At 39.5% G+C, this 16742-nt stretch overlaps 1 protein-coding gene across 7 annotated transcripts in view; it reads right to left on the minus strand.

Moving 5' to 3' along the window:
• Positions 1–16742, minus strand: part of ophn1 (oligophrenin 1) — a 58561-nt gene that overhangs the window by 16073 nt on the left and 25746 nt on the right. For all 7 annotated transcript variants that reach the window (XR_011481775.1, XR_011481774.1, XR_011481773.1 and 4 more), the window contains 11 exons: positions 10539–10610; positions 9128–9229; positions 8807–8917; positions 8200–8304; positions 7923–8052; positions 6841–6941; positions 6524–6615; positions 2929–3007; positions 2665–2698; positions 2450–2512; positions 1350–1424 (listed from right to left, as the gene is read on the minus strand). Coding sequence is in view for 4 of the 7 variants with exons in the window: in XM_070449466.1 (XP_070305567.1) it covers positions 1350–1424; positions 2450–2512; positions 2665–2698; positions 2929–3007; positions 6524–6615; positions 6841–6941; positions 7923–8052; positions 8200–8304; positions 8807–8917; positions 9128–9229; positions 10539–10610 (964 nt within the window). In the remaining 3 variants the exon portion in view is untranslated. The remainder of the gene's footprint in view (positions 1–1349; positions 1425–2449; positions 2513–2664; positions 2699–2928; positions 3008–6523; positions 6616–6840; positions 6942–7922; positions 8053–8199; positions 8305–8806; positions 8918–9127; positions 9230–10538; positions 10611–16742) is intronic.

A 16742-nucleotide genomic window follows, 5' to 3' on the forward strand; every position in this document is an offset into this window, starting at 1 on the left:
ATTTATTCTCAGTAATACCAATTACCCCACCAAAGACATTCTTTAAAAAAAAAGTAAACTCGGTCGTAACAGACTTCACATGGGCAAATAAAACTCAGAATAATTAGGAACGTTTTACATCCCTAAATCGGAGGGTGGTTTTAACCTTCTAGATTTGTAATTGTATCAACTCGTTACCCAAGGCTTTTACTCCCTACATATTGTTAAATGCATTAAAGAGGAACAATGGTTACATAATGAAGATGCGCATGCTCATCCCCAGACTAAAAAATATATATATATTTTTTTTAATTAACTGGAAAAAAGTTATAAAATATAACTTTTTTAAAAAAAATCAGAAATGTTAAAAATATTTTTTTTTACAGGGGGCCTTGCAAACACGTTCTGATTAGAGTGTTATTTTTTTCTTTTTCTTAAGGTCACTGGCAAGTTATCTACAGTAGGTGCAGCTAGTTGAAATATCTGACTGTATTGGTGAATTAAAGTATTCATTTACTTTCCGAGTTTGTCTCAGATTATTTTATTTATCTTAAAATACAAGTATATATAAAATGCCAGTGTCTTTTGCACTGTTTCCACAACAATAAAACTATTATGGAGGGTTGGATACAAGATTATGATATGGATACAATATTATGATAAATTAAGCCTTTGCAGTAGCACATAGTGACATCTAGTTTAATATTGGAAAAAATAAATGTTATATTTATTTATGTTATATTTGCCTTAGGGGCAAGGGAATTACTTATAAACTACTTCATAAATATGCATTTGGTGCTTTTTAATATTGCTTCAAAATCTGCTGTTTGCCTGGCTACCCAAAATACTTGCTTCGCCCAAACGCTACACCACACCCACGGACGTTACTTTGTTCTCCGCAATGAGTCTGGATCTGTGTAGCTCCCCGATGACTTCTAGAATGCAAACACATTCTAACTGTTCTGATTGGTCCTAGAAAAACTGCTGAGTTGGGCCAGAGTCAGAACACACATGGGTAAAGCATTTTTTTTTTTTTTTTTTTTTATGTGTCATTGGCCTTGATACTCTGATTAGTTAGAAATGATCCAATCACTGAGGTCTTTGTTTTGCACNATGTAAAAAAAAAAAGAAAAAAAAAAGAAGCAGAATAATTCAGTTTGAGTTCTCAGGCAAGCTGTGTGTGCCAGTAAAACAGGGAAATGTAACAGTTTAATCTCTGTATTGTGCTTCAAACAGCCCCTCTGTTTCATGCATTCTTCAATCCCATCTATCTATCTATCTATCTATCTATCTATCTATCTATCTATCTATCTATCTATCTATCGAGAGAGAGAGAGAGAGAGAACATGTTGACTGGGTAATTTCCTCACCAAAGAAAGCATTTAAAAGCTTCTGCACTTGGATGTTACTGCCAACAGTTCTGTATACTCCTTCTTGTGTGAGTCCTGTAAAAGAGAGAAGGAGAGAGTGGGTGGGGTTTAGGTAAAAGGAAAGAAAAGGGGGAGTTTCCTCCAGAGAAATTCAGAGCAGTGGAAATGTACAGGCTGTTCCTCAGTGCAGGCCTGTATCAACTGGAGTGAAAATAAGGACGTAGCAGACAACGCCTTCACAACGCTAGCCCAGCCTCTTCCAAATGAATGATTTGCTTCACTGCTCCAGTGGATGGCTGGAGTTTATGTTATCATACGAGGCCTGTATATCTTACTAGTTGTGAAAGATAAGAGGATAATTTAATGTATGCCATTTAGCAGACGCTTTTATCTAAAGAGACTTACAGTCATGCGTTAATACATTTAATGCATGATTGGCCCCGGGAATCGAACCCGCAATCCTGGCTTTGCAAGTGCCATGCTCGACCACCTAAACCATACAGAATCATAGTGCTGGTGCCTCACCAAACTCGTAAATAAATTCGACGAGTGAATTAGGGAGTGCTGAAGTGAGAAGGCCCATGGAATCTAAAGAATTTGAGCTGCTTGAGAGATAGGAGCAGTTGAATGTGCCCACACATTTAACAATTTTCTGATGCCACATGGTAATATACTCTCTCTGGAGTAATACATTTGTTGCCTACATAGTGGTATGATTCTTAAAAAGCTATGTATAGTACTGGTGCGTTATTATTAGTTATATTGCTGTAAACAAAGTAAAACAGCAAATGTAGTATGGACTGAAGTGGTCTACTATAAGGACATTTATTGTGGTGAGCTAAATGGCAAAGTTAAGCTTCCCTGCCTGGACATCATAATGCATCTGTTGTGGTTTTATTTACAGCTGGCCTCTGGTGAGAAAGTTCATTTAGGATAGCAGTGAGGCTTTAGAGTCCCTCCTTTCAAACACAACTCATCTCTGCCCTCTAACGGGCAATATGGAAAACTGACTAGACTATGACGAAACTGCCATGAAATCTGATAGGCGGCATACAAAGACAAAACGCATGGTATGGACTAAAACTTTCTGGTTACTTTACCTTTAGTTTCAACGAAGTTAATGCATTTTCTTACAAACTTGAATCCAACTTCATTCAATTCCACTGTGAAAGACAACATTTAACAGATTTCACAAGCAGTGGAATGACAAACAAATGTGTCTTTATGGATGTTCAGTGAGATTAATACGGTTTAATTCACTATATTATACTGCAGTAAAAAACAACAAATAATGAACATTGGTAATGGTACATACTTTCAGCTTGCTTGTGAATTGGGGAATGATAAATCTGGAATGAAAGGACAATGTAAAACACCAAAAAACTGATATCTGTGGAGCTTTCTGTGGCCATCATAAAAACAACCCTGAATATATGATATTATCATAAAGAGATCCGACTTTCATTATCATTACCAAAGAAAAACAGCAAGATTAAGACTATAAAACACAATGCCTTTACAGTACAGAATAACATTTGGACCAAGGGGGCTGTATGGACCCTCCAATAAAGAAACTCACAGGCTCTTTTCCATCCATGGCCTCCATCCATAACTTCCTGTTGGCCTCCGAAACAGCCTGGAGAGTGACAGGTATGTTTCTATGGTGATAGGAACAAGTGTCACAGTTAGTGCATAGACAATATTGCATGTTTGACTAATATATATATATATACTGTATATATATATATTTTTTAATTGGCTGGTGTCTGAGCTCCATTTTTTATTTGAGTTTATTAAATCGACCATTAAAAAAACAAGCACACATAAAACGTGAAAAAGCCTCTCTCTCTAACTCTCTCTCCCTCTCCCTCCCTCTCGCCCTCCACTACCTCTACCTCTACACCTCTCTCTCGCCCTCCACTACCTCTACACCTCTACCTCTACCTACCTCTACCTCTACCTACCTCTACCTACCTCTACCTATCTCTACCTACTCACCCTCTACCTACCTCTACCTACCTCTACCTACCTCACTACTCTACTACCTACCTCTACCTCTACCTACATCTACCTACCTCTACCTACCTATCTCTATCTACCTTCTACCTCTACCTACCTTACTCTACCTACTCATACTCTACCTAACCTCTACCCTACCTACCTCTTACCTACTCTACCTCTACCTATCTCTACCTCTACCTATCTCTACTCTACCCTATCTCACCTCTACTCTTCTCTCTCTACCATCTATCTCTTCTACTCTACCTCTATCTCTCTCTACCTCTATCTCTCTCTACCTCTATCTCTCTTCTACTCTACCTCTACCTCTACCTCTCTCTACCTCTACCTCTCCTCTACCTACTCTACCTACCTCTACCTACCTCTACCTACCTCTACCTACCTACCTACCTCTACCTACTCTACCTACTCTCTACCTATCTACCTACCTCTACCTACCTCTACCTTACCTCTACCTACCATCTACTATCTCTACTCTACCTCTATCTCTACTATCTCTATCTCTACCTCTACCTATCTCTACCTACCTCTACTCCCTCTACCTCCCTCTACCTCCCTCTACCTCCCTCTACCTCCCTACCATCTCTACCTATCCTACTCTACCTATCTTACCTACTACTCTACCTACCTCTACCTCTACCCTACCTCTACCTTACCTCTACCTCTACCTACCTCTACCTTACTCTACCTCTACCTATCCTCTACCTCTACCTATCTCTACCTCTACCTATCTCTACCTTACCTATCTCTACCTATCTCTACCTCTACCTATCTCTACCTCTACCTATCTCTACCTCTACCTACTCTACCTCATACTCTACTCTACCTCTCTCACCTCTACCTCTCTCTACCTCTACCTCTCCTTCTACCTACCTCTACCTACCTCTACTACCTCTACTACCTCTACCTACCTCTACCTACTCTACCTACCTCTACCTACCTCTACCTACCTCTACCTATCTCTATCTCTACCTATCTCTATCTCTACCTCTACCTATCTCTACCTACCTATCTCTACCTTATCTCTACCTACCTCTACCTACCTCTACCTACCTCTACCTACCTCTACCTACCTCTACCTCTACCTATCTCTACCTCTACCTTACTCTACCTCTCCTCTCTACCTATCTCTACCTCTACCTCTCACCTATCTCTACCTATCTCTCCTCTACCTATCTCTACCTATCTCTACTCTACCTTACCTATCTTACTCTACTCTACCTCTATCTCTACCTCTACCTCTACCTATCTCTATCTCTACCTATCTCTACCTATCTCTACCTCTACCTATCTCTACCTATCTCTACCTCTACCTATCTCTACCTCTACTATCTCTACCTCTACCTCTACTACCTCACCTCCTCACTCCTCTACCTCCCTCTACCTCCCTCTACCTCCTCTACCTCCCTCTACCTCCCTCTACCTCCCTCTACCTCTACCTCTACCTCTACCTACCTCTACCTACCTCTACCTACCTCTACCTCTACCTACCTCTACCTCTACCTACCCTCTACCTCTACCTACCTTCTACCATCTCTACCTCTACCTATCTCTACCTCTACCTATCTCTACCTCTACCTATCTCTACTCTACCATTCTCTACCTCTACCTATCTCTACCTTCTACCTATCTCTACCTCTCCTATCTCTACCTATCTCTACCTATCTCTACTATCTCACTATCTCTACTATCTCTACTCTACTACTATCTCTACCTCTACCTATCTCTACCTCTACCTCTCTCTACTACCTCTACCTCTCTCTCACTACCTCTACCTCTCTCTACCTACCTCTACCTACCTCTACCTCTCTCTACCTCTCTCTACCTCTCTCTACCTACCTCTACCTACCTTACTACCTCTTACCTCTCTCTACCTACCTCTACCTATCTCTATCTCTACCTATCTCTACCTATCTCTCTCTACCTCTACTCTCTCTCTCCCTCTACCTCTACCTCTACCTCTACCTCTACCTCTACCTCTACCTCTACCTCTACCTCTACCTCACCTCTACCTCTCTACCTCTCTCTCCTCCTCTCTACCTCTCTTCTCTACTCTCTCTCTACCTCTCTCTCTACTCTCTCTCTCTCTCTACCTCTCTCTCTACTCTCTCTCTCTACCTCTCTCTCTACCTCTCTCTCTACCTCTCTCTCTACCTCTCTCTCTACCTCTCTCTCTACCTCTCTCTCTCTCTACTCTCTCTCTCTCTACCTCTCTCTCTACCTCTCTCTCTACCTCTCTCTCTACCTCTCTCTCTACCTCTCTCTCTACCTCTTCTCTTACCTCTCTCTCTACCTCTCTCTCTACCTCTCTCTCTACCTCTCTCTCTACCTCTCTCTCTACCTGGCCAACTCTCTAGAGACAGCGGTAGAGATACTCTTAATGATCGGCTATGAAAAGCCAACTGACATTTACCTCTGAGGTGCTGACTTGTTGCACCCTTGACAACTACTGTGATTATTATTATTTGACCATGCTGGTCATTTATGAACATTTGAACATCTTGGCCATGTTCTGTTATAATCTCCACCTGGCACAGCCAGAAGAGGACTGGCCACCCCTCATAGCCTGGTTCCTCTCTAGGTTTCTTCCTAGGTTTTGGCCTTTCTAGGGAGTTTTTCCTAGCCACCGTGCTTCTACACCTGCATTGCTTGCTTTTTGGGGTTTTAGGCTGGGTTTCTGTACAACACTTTGATATATCAGCTGATGTAAGAAGGGCTATATAAATACATTTGATTTGATTTTGACAATGTGTTGTGGATTCTGTAATTAATGTTTTTTTAAGTTGTATAACTGCCAAATTTTGCTGCCTTAGCAGCAGCTAATGGGGATCCATAATAAATACAATAAAATGAAATGTCAGTGTACGGCTTGCGTCCCTCTGCTGTAAATATTGTAAATAATGCCTTGCTTGTATAAATATGAGTTCATGGTGTTCCCTTCCCCTGAAATCACAGAGTTTGCCATCTACTTCCAGCAGAAAGTAGGTACCTGCTGCCAACTGATTGTTTGGGCTATCATCCACTCTGTACATACTCACACTCAGCGTCCTTGTAGACCACCTGTTCACCTCAAACTTGTTTATACCACAAGCATGTATGATCTTATACGAAGTCTACCTCATCTCGAAGTCTCAAAGTGGCTTGTTTGTACTAACCTCTCGTAAGTTTCGATATCAAAGCAGAAGCGCTTGTCTATGGACTCTGTCTTTCGGCGGAAGCAGGATTTAAGCTTCAGCTCTGTGGGGCCCTGGAAGAAAGAATCACAGTGTGTGGGTAAAAGGAGCGTGGAGAGGCCTAGAGAGATAATCTCTACATTACAGCTTTGGAGAAAGTTTAAAAAATTCATTAAAAAAATTCATTATATGAGCAAATATGCATGTGCATTTGAAGAATTCTATTTACTTATATCAGAGATGAACAAATAGTTGTTCAAGTGTCTAATGAAGATTCTATGACCAATTTTATGACCTACCTGTTTGGTTGCGGGTTTTGGTTCAGCAGGGACCATGACAAACAGCTTGCTGTCTTTGTGATACTTGCAGTAGTACTTCACCCATGACACACCCAAGGCCCCTGGGAGAACAGGGTGATAGGATATGTCAGGGCTCATTCAATACAACATGTTGAGGAATATAGCAGGTTCGTTCCACCAATTAGGTGCCTTTTGAGAAGTGTAACTTGGTTGAAATGCACTTTTGATTTCACCTCATTTTAACATTGTCATAAAGAGTGCATGTTAAACCTAAAAAAAAAACTACTTTCCAATCTCACAATATAATAATACTATACAGTAAGTGCCTATACAGAGCCAAATAAAGTAATAGGTTGACCGTAACAGGGTTAATGATAAATAAATCCCCTTGTGAAAGGGGGAATGGAAGCTTAGTGTGTGCAACATGGAGTGGCAAATGAATTAAACATATTTTTTTAAACATGAACTTGATAAATCAATTCTAGCCTGTCTATCGGTAACAGGGTTGGCGTGTTTATGCTCAACCTGCTCAGTTTTCCACCATAAAATGGCCAAAAAGTGTAGAACCAGCTCACCTACTCTTACGCTATGATTTGATTAGATGTTCAATGTTCCTTTTTTTTTTTTTTTATGGAATAGTTTCACCTTATTAAAACGAGAGTTCAGTTCAAGTACCAGGGTTGACTTTAAACATGAGGGACAGACAAATGTCTCACTAACGACCTAAAATAAATAATATTCAGAAATTGCTTTGTCAAAGGAACAAAATAATTAGGTCTTTACAATGATTGTGAAAGTTGGAGAAATTTAGGGATTAAGTGAGTTAAAATCTTTCTAGAAGTGACATAGGGTTGGATGAGGGACATGTCAAAATGCTGAATTTTGGCACTTTAGCAAGCCTTTATTAATATAAAAAACTGATTGCTTGAATTTTCCATGTGGTATATTAAAGAGCACTTAATTTAATATAACATGCTTTTAAAATTCAATATTGGTGCACAATTTCTACTTAAAATATCAAAGGGCACTCACTTCGTGGGAAGACAGCAGGTTTACGAACAAACTGTAACATGAATACTTACACTTCTCCTGAGAGTACAGGTAGCCCTCGATGGTTGGCTGGCCGTGCATTTTGCCGATCTGGGTTGGATGCTTCATTCTCTTCATCAGCTCCTCCATCTCCTCACGAGTGCTCTCAAAGTGGTTCCGCGTCTGCAGATCACAGCAAAACAGTCCATGTTGGATGGTTATAAGAAAGCCCCATTACAGCTTCCTGAAGTCCTAACCAGACCCGTCACTACCATTACCACCATCATTAGGCATCATCATTGAGTCTCATTACCATCGGTAGCTACTCACATTCTGCAAGCTGAGCTGCAGCTCCTGCTTATAGGGCATGAAGTCCTGAGTCATCTCCACCGTCAGGTTGTTGAGTGTTAGGATACTGTGAAGAAATGCCAGCACCTGTCCATTGAAAACGCAACATACATATCATTATTAGTATATTGATAATCATTCAGAAAATGGTCCTGTCACTATATTCTTCTAATGGGCAAATGTATTTCATAATACTTAATAAAGTGAAGTGTAAGAGTTCACCTCCATACCTGCCTTGAGTACCAAATTTCTAGGCTCTCACAGCTGTTCAAAGGCTGTTCTTAACACTCACTCATAATGTACTCTAACACTAACCTATTTCTACTCATTTGGGTGCAATGAGAAATCAATGCAATTGTGAGTAATTGTTTCCTAGTGCCATGCTAGACTTGCGTTCCTTAATGTGCAGGTGTTCAGAGGTAACTATAGTTAGTTCAGGATGAGGGCTATTGATCCACTGTGGCCGTATCATATAATAGGTTACACAGGCAGCATCTACAGCCTTGTGTGTGTGTGTGTGTGTATGGATAGCCATGCAGCAACACAGGGAGGCGTAAACAGGAAGTGTGGGAGACAAGAAAAAACTTACAGGCTCCACCACATCAAACTTCTTTCGGTCCTGCACCTGCTGGATCTGGTACACATACTCCACTGACGACTCATAGAAGTTCAGCCTCTCTTTGTCCAGCAGCTCATCAGCCTGTGGAGGAATCAAATGGTGATTACAAAAGCAGCTTATTTCCAATTAGTCTTCATAAGTGTTATTAGCTCATCTTTAAGCTATTGAGCTAGTTGAGTTATCCAATTAGGGAGCATTATAATACAATAAAGTCATTTTACAAACAAAACTTTGTAAAAAAATTCCATTGAACTCTTTACAGGAAGCCTATGTTGAGGGATTTCCACCAACCTCTTGCAGCTGAGTTTCCTTCTTCTTCGCAGACAAATTCAGATGTTTATCTAACTGAGAGTAATATTTTTCGCTCTCTTTCTCAAACTTCTTCCTTCTTTCCTAAAAGAAGGATGTTTATTCAATTACACCATAATTCAACAAAACTTTTTTTCAGCGTGAGACTTCATCATGAGTCAAGAAGAATAATAGCAAGATCTTAATCACAACAGTTTGTACATGCACATGTTGCTCCACACAGCCATAACTGGCCTTGATCTGTCGAGATCAGAGTTTCCCCAACCCCCTCCTGGGGGACCACAAAACAGTCCACATTTTTGTTCTAGCCTTGCACATCTGATTCAACTACTCAAGGGCTTGGTTATTACAAGAATCAGGTGTGTTAGTGCAGGGCTATAACAAAACTGTGGACTGTCTGGGAGGTCACCCAGGACAGAGTGGGGGAACACTGGTGTACATAGTCCTACCAACACATTTGGAAGGCCTAGCATTTGTTTAAGATCATGTCTCAGCTGAGGTCATCTGTAGTTGATTACAGACGCCAAAGAACTCCAGTCCACAACCCATTTTGGACTCAGACACAGCTGCCTTGGCAGAGAGGACAGAGGCACACAAAGGGTGAGTTGGAGAAAGAGAAGCTAACACTTTTTGAAAGCAAATTCCATGTTTTTAGTACAAACACTGAGCCTAATAGAATATGTGCTAGATAGATCTCAAATCAATTGTTGTCAAAAGTAGGTCAACAGACCAAGGGTATGTAAAAAATGGATATCCAGTCCAGAACCACTAAGCAGCTCCAGTTTTCCATAGGCAGCTTTCAAAAACGCAGTTGATTTATTTAGCTTTGGCTTAGCGATTATACATTTTCCACTGAACTTTCCACATGTATAGTGTGCAGTACAATACTAGCGGTGTTACTACACCCCATCTGACTTAGTCACAATCTAAAGGCGCAATTCAGTCAACCTGCATTGCAGCATAAGCAATCATAGAACTACTACATTTGAATAGTCTTTGCAATGGTAAAAAAGTTTAACGTTGATCAACTGGGGCAGTTTATGGGGGCACTGGGTAAGTATACTAAAGAGATACATTTAGTTTGACTGAATGCCTTGCTGAATAAGGTTGGTGTCATGGTGAGCTTCCCGCTAAATTTTCACAGCAAGCAAATCTGGAGGAGGGTGCCATCTCAGCAACACATGAGTGGTTTATATGTACTGCCAAAACTTAGATCCTCTTTTCTCCCATCAAGTGCACACACTTGTTAGAAGGAAAGACTGCTGCTTCAGCTCATGAATGTCTAATAGAAAGTGAGTATACTCAACAATCCAATAACCCATAATTGTAAAATGTACATAGTGAAGTATCCATCAACCTAAATAAATGAATAAAAAGCTCTATATGAACTCACTTTTGTCACTCCTATTTGCTCCTTGCGAAACTTCTCCAGCGGCTTGATAAGCAGATCACAAGCATTCTGAACCTGAACCAGGAAAAACAAATGTAAAAAATTTAACATTGCATGACGTATTTAGTGCCGTCCGTAATTATTGGGAAAGTGATACATTGCTTTCTTCTTTCAGCTCTATACTCCAAAAGTTTGTATTTGAAATCAAACAATGACTATGGAGGTTAAAGTGCAGACTGTCAGCTTTAATTTGAGGGTATTTCCATCCATATCGGAGAACCGTTTAGACATTTCAGGGCACCAAAAATATTGGAACAAATTCACTTGTGTATTAAAGTTGTGGAACGTTTAGTATTCGGTCCCATATTCCTAGCATGCAATGATTACACCAGCAAACTTGTTGGATGCATTTGCTGTTTGCGTTTCAGATTATTTTGTTCCCAATAAAATTAAAATGGTAAATAATGTAGTGTCATTTTGGAGTCACTTTTACTGTAAATAAAACACTTCTACATTAATGTGGATTCTACCATGATTACGGATAGTCCTGAATGTATCGTGAATGATGAGTGAAAAAGTTAGACGCACAAATATCATACCCAAGACAGGCTAACCCCTCACCTTTACAATAAGAGGGGTATGATATTTGTGCGTCTAGCGATCTCACTCAACATTCACGATAGATTCAGGACTATCCGTAATCATGGTAGCATGCATATTAATACTGAAGTATTTAGAAACATATTGTAATTTACAATAAAATTGACTAAATATAACACAATACATTATTTAGCATGTATTTATATTGGTCACAAAATAATCTGAAACACAACCAAAACAAACAGCAAATGCATCTGTCATGACGTTGGCCTGTGGGTTGGCCTGAGGTTTATGACCCCCCCATAAATACCTTTATCCCTTTCCTCTCTTGACTCTACAGAAGGACTCTTGAAAAGCCTTTGTTAAACATAGAGTCTAGGAACATCAAAAGGTGGGGGGGAAAGGAACCATATTTCGGTAATCCAACCAGCTGAAAATATGCGTTGGTACTAAATGAATATGATGCCAAATCAGTTGGCGTCTGAGACAGTATTACTGATGATAGGACGACATAAAATGTATCTTGGAAAGTCTACACACTATAGTTATCAGATTCACATGGAATTGTTGTGCAATTTAAATGTTTAAATATTAAACTATTTGTGAAAAGATTAAATGTAATTTAGCTTCTTAATGAGAGAAGGGTTTGTCAGAGTAAACTATGCTCAAGTCAGTGGCCCTGCCCATGAGAACAGACATTGGTTATAAACTATGAAACACGCAATTCTCTCCCCTCCTATATAGAGCCCTTGACAAACATTTAACTTTCTGTTCCGAGGACGTTAGGGCGACAGTCCTACGTTAAAAGGGCTCAGATAATAAGCTGTTCCAAGGACGTGTGGACTTGAGGTCCCCACGTTGAAAGGACAAAGACCACCTACAAAACTAAGCCAACCTTAGAGAACCTAATGAACTTAGCATCGAATTTCAATGTGAAGGTGACGACCTACATGCAGGAAGGATGAATTTCGACTATACCAGCCAGAATATAGCATGAGCATATAGCATGGCAACTTGGTATGAACTTTGAACTCTTATTCACTAAAGAAGTGATACCTCAACGCCGTTGCATTAGCATCCGCAGCTGTAAACGTGGGTAGGAGAGGACGGACTGAGTATCCATTCTACCACGCTCCAGTTCACCACTAGACAGTGTTCAGAGGACCAGAGATCCATGCTGGACAACCGGCCTACGATCTACGACCAATCTACCGGAGCGCAGCTCAGAGTAAATATTTATTGCATTCTCCTTTTCAAATGATCGGTAATTTAGAATGCATAAGATACTGTATTTACGAATGCATAGCTTCTCCCTTTGTTACTCAGTCTTCCTGCTCTTTCACTCAAACCCAACCCCCTTTCCTTTGTGTAATCAGCCGTCATGTCGGCTCTGTCCACCAGGGACGTTTTCTTTATGACATAATTTGTAATCAATTTATGATCCATTCGGTGTATATGTAATTCTGTGTGATTAGTTAGGTATTTAGTAAATTAATAATTAAACCAAATTTTGTATTGCTGATTCAACTTGTTAGCCAGGGTTCATCAAGATAACCAAGAATTTACCACTTTCAGATGAGACTAAACAAGGTGACGATTAAATATTGACTGATATTGATGTAAAAGATTACTAGGTCTTTAAGAGTTTATTCGGAAGATAACAGCTCTATAAACATTATTTTGTGGTGCACCGACTTTCTAATTAATTATCTACCTGATTAGCTTAATCAGGTAATATTAATTACAGAGAAATGATTTTATAGAATAGCATGTCATATCACTTAATCCGGCATAGCTAAAGACACATCCAACAAGTTTGTAGAGTCATAAGCTTGATGTAATCATTGCGTGCTAGGAATATGGAACCAAATACTAACCTTTTGAACATTTTATTACACATAAGTGAATTTGTCCCATTACTTTTGGTCCCTTAAAATGGGGGAGAACTATGTACAAAAAGTGCTGTAATTTCTAAACGGTTCACCCGATATGGATGAGAATAACTCAAATTAAAAGCTGACCATCCACACTTTAACATCATAGTCATTGCATCATTTCAAATAATAAAGTGCAGGAGTACAGAGCCAAAATAATAAAAAAAAATGCTTCACTGTCCCAATAATTACGGAGGGCACTGTATGTTCTGGCTGAAAAGATTTGGGATGGGCCCTCGGATTCTCAAAAAGTTCTACAGCTGCAACATCGAGAGCATCTTGATTGGCTGTATTATCACTTTGCATGGCAAATGCACCGCTCTCTACCACAATTGGCAAACTGTCTAAAACTGTTTTCGCTTTGTCATTATGGGGTATTGTGTGTAGATTGAAGAGTTATTTTTTTCATTTAATCCATTTTAGAATAAGGCTGTAACGTAACAAAATGTAGAAATAGGGAAGGGGGGTCTTAATACTTTCCGAATGCACTGTACACACACATACACTACACTGACACAAAACACTGACACATGCATTACATTAAACACACAAGATGAGTTATGATAAGAATGTGTGAAAAGGGGAAACCAGCACGTATAAGCCTAGAAATCAAACAAATAAACAGCGAGATCTCTTGCACTCCAGCAGGTGTTGCTCTTCTTCCCCTCAAAAAGAGCATCAGCTGTAATTATAGAGTAGCTGTGTTTTTTAAAAATCCGTAAAGCATCCAGAAAGCCCAGTATAACAGGATCTGCTGCTTTTCACTGCACGCTGATAATGCAGTGTTACGACATAATGACTTCAATAGCACAAAGCCAAAGACTAGAGTTCACTCCAGGGCCCAGATCTTCACTACTTTTTAATCTGGATCAGAATGATCCAGATTCTGTAATCCTCTTTTTTGCAATCCAGGATCAGATCAATTTGTCCGTTAAGTAATTTAAGAAACGTTTTTTTTTATTAAGAAAAAATAAATACAAATCGGACAGGATCATTCTGATTGAGATATCAGGATCACAGAATCCAGATTTTCAGTGCTTTGAAAAGTCCTACACCTTTCCATAGTGGACAGGTTGTGGTACTTCTGGACTATTTGCATTGTGTCCCCCCCCTTCCCCCAACCCCTCTTTTACACTGCTGCTACTCTGTTTCTCATATATGCACAGTCACTTAAACCATACCTACATGTACATGCTACCTCAATTTGCCCGACTAAGTGGTACCTGTATATAGCCTTGCTACTGTTATTTCACTGTTGTTTTTTTTCTTTTCTCTTTACTTATTGTTCACCTAATACCTATTTTTTACTTAAGAATTGTTCTGTTGGTTAGGGCCTGTCGGTAAGCATTTCACTGTAAGGTCTACACCTGCTGTATTTAGCGCACGTGAAAAAATAACAAAATAACTGTTGTAGAAACAAAGAATATTCAATGGAAACAGGATACACCTGAGCTCAAATTAAAGTCTCATAGCAAAGGGTCTGAATGCTTATTTACATTAGGTATGTTTATTTGTAATAAATCTTTTTTTGCTTTGTCCCTATGGGATATTGTGTGTAGATGGAGGAAACTTATGTTTAATACATTTTAGAGTAAGGCTGTAACGCCTTATTCTAAAACGTGTAAAATCCAAATACTTTCCAAATGCACTGTAGATTAAAATAGAACCTGCCTGCATATCACTTATAAATAAGTAGATGCATCCATTTGACACCTCTCAATATAACTGCACACATACCGACAGTACCAGTCAAAAGTTTGGACAACTACTCATGCAAAGGTTTTTCTTTATTAGTGAATACATAAATTATGAAATAACACACATTGAATAATTTAGTAACCCCCCTAAAAAAATAAGTGTTAAATCAAAATATATTTTTTATTTGAGATTATTCAAAGTAGCCACCCTTTGCCTTGATGACAGCCTTGCACTCTCTTGGCATTCTCTCAACCAGCTTCATGAAGTAGTCGCCTGGGACGCATTTCAATCAACAGGTGTGCCTTGTTAAAAGTTCATTTGTGGAATTTCTTTCCTTCTCAATGTGTTTGAGCCAATCACTTGTGTTGTGACAAGGTAGGGGTAGTATACAGAAGATAAACCTATTTGGTAAAAGACCAAGTCCATATTATGGCAAGAACAGCTCAAATAAGCAAAGAGAAAACGACAGTCCATCATTACTTTAAGACATGAAGGTCAGTCAATCTAGAAAATATCAAGAACTTTGAAAGTTTCTTCAAGTGCAGTCGCAGAAAACATCAAGGGCTATGATGAAACTGGCTCTCATGAGGACCGCCACCGGAAAGGAAGACCCAGAGTTACCTCTGCTGCAGAAGATAAGTTCATTAGAGTTAACTGCACCTCAGATTGCAACCCAAATAAATACTTCAGAGTTCATGTAACAGACATCTCAACATCAACTGTTCAGAGGAGACTGTGTGAGTCAGGCCTTCATGGTCGAATTGCTGCAAAGAAACCACTACTAAATGACACCAATAAGAAGAAGAGACTTGCTTGGGCCAAGAAACTTGAGCAATGGACATTAGACCGGAGGAAATCTGTGCTTTGGTCTGATGAATCCCAATTTGAGATTTTTGGTTCCAACCAGTGTCTTTGTGAAACGTGGAGTAGGTGAAGAGATGATCTCTGCATGTGTGGTTCCCACCGTGAAACATGGAGGTAGTGGTGTGATGGTGCTTTGCTGGTGACAGTCAGTGATTTAATTAGAATTCAAGGCACACTTAACCAGCATGGCTACCACAGCATTCTACAGTGATACGCCATCCCATCTGTTTTGCACTTAGTGGGACTATCATTTGTTTTTCAACAGGACAATGACAACACACCTCCAGGCTGTGTAAGGGCTATTTGACCAAGAAGGAGAGTGATGGAGTGATGCATCTTATGACCTGGCCTCCACAATCACCCGACCTCAACTCAATTGAGATGGTTTGGGATGAGTTGGACTGCAGAGTGAAGGAAAAGCTGTCTCGTGTTCAGCATGTGGGAACTCCTTCAAAACTATTGGAAAAACATTCCAGGTAAAGCTAGTTGAGAGAATGCCAAGAATGTGCAACTCTGTCATCAAGGCAAAGGATGGCTACTACTTTCAAGAATCTCAAATATATTTTGATTTGTTTAACACCATTTTTGGTTACTACATGATTCCATATGGGTTATTTCATAGTGTTGATGTCTTCCCTATTATTCTACAATGTAGAAAATAGTAAACAAAGAAAAACCCTTGAATGAGTAGGTGTCCAAACTTTTGACTGGTACTGTATACTGTGGTCAATTCAACATCATGAACCTTTGGTTTTCAGATGTAAGAAAGTTCTTTAAACCTTTAGATACCTTGACATTTCTTGGTTGTAGTGCCATTCAACTTTTTAAATCCACCCTTTCAGTGGGATCAAGATAATCCTTATTTTCAGCATCAAAATAATCCTAATCACTACCTTTGAGTTATGAAAAATGCAAAAAACGACATAGTCCTGATTAAAAGGTCAGATTGGATTACCAAATTCTTATCCCTATATGGAGGATAAGAATCTCATTTTTCAGTCTTGAAAATCCCAATTCTAACATTTAATCCTAACCGATTGTCAGAATCCGGTGAGATATCTTTTGAAAAACTGGGCACAGGAAGCCAGTTCCAGATGGGGTTTCTCTTATT

This window comes from Salvelinus sp. IW2-2015, linkage group LG20 (genome assembly GCF_002910315.2).
Source record: "Salvelinus sp. IW2-2015 linkage group LG20, ASM291031v2, whole genome shotgun sequence".
Classification (NCBI taxonomy): domain Eukaryota; kingdom Metazoa; phylum Chordata; class Actinopteri; order Salmoniformes; family Salmonidae; genus Salvelinus; species Salvelinus sp. IW2-2015.